The 4,319-nt window shown below is 42.0% G+C and overlaps 1 protein-coding gene across 1 annotated transcript in view; it reads left to right on the top strand.

The window, feature by feature from the left end:
* The first annotated feature begins 2,883 nt into the window (after nucleotides 1-2,883).
* Nucleotides 2,884-4,319, top strand: part of ERICH6 (glutamate rich 6) — a 37,205-nt gene continuing 35,769 nt past the window's right edge. Inside the window, exon 1 of the mRNA XM_019532507.1 lies at nucleotides 2,884-3,017. Within this exon, the coding sequence (XP_019388052.1) occupies nucleotides 2,884-3,017 (134 nt within the window). The remainder of the gene's footprint in view (nucleotides 3,018-4,319) is intronic.

The raw sequence follows: 4,319 nt of genomic DNA, 5'->3' as shown, positions 1-4,319 counted from the left end.
TTTTTTAATTCTGTGGACAAGATGAATTGCAAAATGTTCAGACTGACATTCTGCACGACTTCACAGGCTAAAGCAAGAGTCATGACTCTGCCATGGATTAGCTCTGTCCATTTAAGCAAGTTATTTAACCACCATGGCTGCTCGGAGAAGTAAAAAAAAAAAAAAAAAGAAAGAAAGAAAAACCATGCACTTTACCAGAAGAAGCACTGCATTACTTCAGCCCAGCTTTTCAGCATCTGTAAAGATCGGGTGCTTCAGCAGAGCTTTTTGGCACTGTTAGCTAAAGCTGATTCAACCAGCTATTAGATAAAAGCCCTACTAACACAACCCGTTCTTTACAGACATTGGGCAAGTCAGGTTGAAGCAATGTGCTGCCTCTTCTGGGCATGCACAGGGCTCAGCACAGGAATGCACTGAATTTAAAGTAAAGCACTGGTTTGCTTTTGGGGTTTTGGTGGAGGGGGGTTGTTTGTTTTTTATATGTCTGCAAGCACCCTATGGGCCCAAGATTATTATCTACGTTTTCAATCAAAAGTGTGATTGCAGCATTGACATATCTGTTTCCTCAAGTTTAAAAAGAAAATATTTCTATATTTTGTTTTGAGACTCCCTGTTTCTAAAGCCCTAATAAATGAAAATTACTATATAAAACTTTTACTACTTGCTCTTATACCAATCATCAGTTGCACATACCGTTCCACTTGCAGATCAAATATTTGAAGAATTTTCTTTCACTCACTTGCCAAGGTCAGACTTCAAATTCTTTGGCATCTCCTGTAAAAGTTGATCCCACTGAAATCCCCTACAACAATACACAAAGGGATGTCATCAGACATTTTTAGTCAGTAAGCTGAAGTCAAGAATTAAGGCTTTAGAAGGTGAGTAATAGTAAATTCATTCAAAGCTTCTTGTACCATGTTTTATTTGCAACAAATCTAAATGTGGATACGTTTTAGGATCCACAGGCTGCCTTCACTGCATTGATAGTTTCAGCTCAAACCCAGCTCTTATCCCCACAAAAATCTGTGTTCAATTCAAGCTAACTAACCCCAAGGTATGTGGAAGGTCAATTCAGTATTTTCCAGCTAGAGGTCATTTACATGGGCACATTAATCCATATTTAGACTCTTAAAAGCTACAATTCATAGGTTCTGTGCACCCCCAGCTGCCATGACAGTCAGCGTAGCTTTGAGTGATCAACTTTGAAATTCAGGCCCCTGATTTAGGAGGTTTGAAAGGTTTGCTCTAAGACATTAAGCCTTGGGAAGGTGTCTCTTATTTGATGGATAAAATCCACCCCTGCACTGTCAGAAGGGGCATCAAGCCCTCTCCTCCCCCCACACTGCTACTATACTAGCTTATTAATTTCAGTAACAGCTACAGCTCTTCTGATGTAAAAGTGAAGTCACTGGGAGTCTTTTTCACCAGTGGTGAGAAATTAGTAGGCTTGCATGGGTGTGTGAAAGACACCTGGAGGCTCCTAGTGCTGTATAAATGCAGTAGCTTGAAGAACAACTCAGCAGATATTACTTCAGTCACTCTGCTGGTAGACAGATCACTCAATAACTCAGATGTTCTGCAGTGTGGTTGCTTTTGCTATGCTGCAGTGACTGAAGCTCTTGTAGGCACACCCCAGCTAGTTTATACTGGTTAGCAATTGAGATACAGCAGCACAAAGCTCACTTTGATCTTCCATTGAGCTAACTAGCAGTAAAAACCTTTCATCATAGTGAAAGCCTTTTATTACACTGTGCTATACAAACCTTTAATTCTCACAACACTCATGCATGTTGTACAATAGTTCACAAGCAGCATATTTTTAAAACAACTGCAGCTGACCTTTCACTTGTATTTCAAACTTGGTTAGTAGCCGTTTTTCTGGATCCAAAGGGCTGTAGTATAGATTTTGTGAGGAAATAAACAGTACATTTGTGTTGAAGATTACAGTACACTATTTGAAAGTGGAACTCAGAATTAGTAGCAGCGGGGAAAAGTTGATTGCATATTGATAAGAGAGCAAATTCCCTCAAAAATTCAATATTAATGACTGGATTGATCAAAATAATAATCCCAAGGTCAGGAAGGCATCCCTAATGAGGCTGAATAAATGTAATAGCTGCTAATTATAGTAGCCTTAATTCACAACATTATCAACTGCTTGGGAAGATTCAGCTCTAACTGAGCAAAAGGTCTCTAACCTTAAGGGAACCTCCTGAAGATGCAATTCTGTTGTATCCTTGTCAGCTTGCCTTAATGACATTATAGTGGCAAAGTAACTTTTGCATTCTGTACTAGCAATTACTTCCTTGAATATCATCATTCTGGAGCTGGAATTTTGTAATGAAACTGTTTATACCTAGTGTCAAGTCGTAAGCATCACCTTTGCGCACACACTTCAGAAATGAACCTTCCCTCTACTTCTTCATCCTACTAGCACAAATGCCACTTTTTTCCCCATAATCCCCCATGCAAGACTCTGCCCCTTCCAAACCCCTAAGATAGCGGTCACCTCCCTCCCCCAACATCCAGGCAGACCCCATGACCCTTTCTCTATCCAGACCAAAGTTAAAGCATCCCTCACTTTGACTCAGTATATACCCACAGTTCTCTTGATAACTAATAACCAGTAGCAACCCTGCTACACTTGCCTAGGATAAGCTGATGCCAAAAATATGGTGGAGAGACTCAAGTAATAATAGATATAGCCACTCCAAGCCCATCACACAAGTGTGACTCAGGGACACGCACAAGTTTAAAGGCTCTGGGGCTGTAGACAGATAGAGGAAGACTAGACCACAGAAAGGAAAGGTTTACCCCTAGAAAGGGGTCAGAACCAGGGAGTAGAGACTTACCTGGGTCCATGTGGAGACACGGGCAAAACAGATGCCGGAGAGGAAATATGGAGATAGTGATGTGAAGTTGGGACAACTATGCTGGTATTACTCAGGACACCAAGAAGCTGAAGATGGCTCAGACCTGCAAAGGAGAGTGCAAGAGAGGCCTTTTGAACCAACACTGTGAGTAAGGAGCAGAGCTCTGGACTAAGGGAGGGACTCAGTTTGGGTGTGAACTGCCCCGTTAGGGAAGACTGTGACTACTGGTCAGCAGTTAGACTCAGACGTGAAAGCAGTGTGAATGCCGACAGAGGCAGAGTGGGGGCACAAACTCTGATCAACTGGAATGCCCGGTAAAATCCTGAAGGGGAACCAAGACGGTTGTGAGGGACTGTAAATTTCCAAAGACACCTGTCAATTTTCATTTATTGTAACGGGAACCATAGAGAACAGACCTGAAAGATATTGTAAACAGATCTGAAGGGAAAACCGCAAGGAAAAGGGAAACTGGGCGGAGAGGACCAGCTCCCCACCCTAAGTTAGTGATTTTGTATGTTGATCATTATACTTTAAGAAACTAACTAAAGGACCGATACTGTTCTTGACTAAATGCTGAAGCACAAGTCAGAAATAAGAACCTAGTGAGCCCTATAAAGCGTTCTGGTAACTGGCCTGTGTGGATAAGATCCAAGAGTGGAGACAGACACAGCATAGGGCAGGTGGAGCCATGTATCTTGGCCCAGACATTGGGGCCCCACAAGTAAGACAGCCTCCCACACTTTTTTTTCTTTCTAATCAAGTATTACAGCAAGACATGGCAAGCAAGAGTGAGACAAGCTGCCCAAACAGGAGGAATTCTCTATTCCTGTTACGCCAGGGCAGATCCCTATTTTAAAACTAGATCAGCTAACTAGATTTTAAAACTTGCTATCATTATTGTGTAGACCTATTTATATGGAGCTGGCTCCAACACAACCGGTTCTATAAGAACAGATAATGCTGTTTAACCATGTCCTCCAGGCTCCCCTCCTCCCCCCCACAAAGGTGTACATTAACTGATTTTCAAAACTGCATGAGATAGACATCTAATTCCCACTGAAGTTAATAGGAATCTGAATCCCTAGTGTGCTTACCTACTGTTCCAGCAGGGTTTTAAAATCTGTTCAGCAGAACTTATTCTGCTCATGGCCATGAGGAAGACTAAACCTGTTTTGGTTATTTTGTGTGCAGCCATTAAATACTGCTTTTTTTCTTTACACAGTGATATCTCTCTGTCTGTCCCTCCCTCCAGTGCCAATGTTCTTATTTATATATATTAGGGCTATCCAACTATTCAGTAGCCAGGGTTGCATGCTATATGGGCCACATCAGTGGGAGCTGCACACCTCAATTTCATAGTTTCATAGTTTCTAGGGTTGGAAGGGACCTGAGCAGATCATCAAGTCCGACCCCCTGCCATGGCAGGAAAGAGTACTGGGGTCAAAC

This window comes from Crocodylus porosus, unplaced genomic scaffold (assembly GCF_001723895.1).
Source record: "Crocodylus porosus isolate Cpor-Errol unplaced genomic scaffold, CroPor_comp1, whole genome shotgun sequence".
Lineage (NCBI taxonomy): Eukaryota > Metazoa > Chordata > Crocodylia > Crocodylidae > Crocodylus > Crocodylus porosus.
Note: the sequence above shows the minus strand (reverse complement) of the source record. Positions and strands in the feature narration are given on the sequence as shown.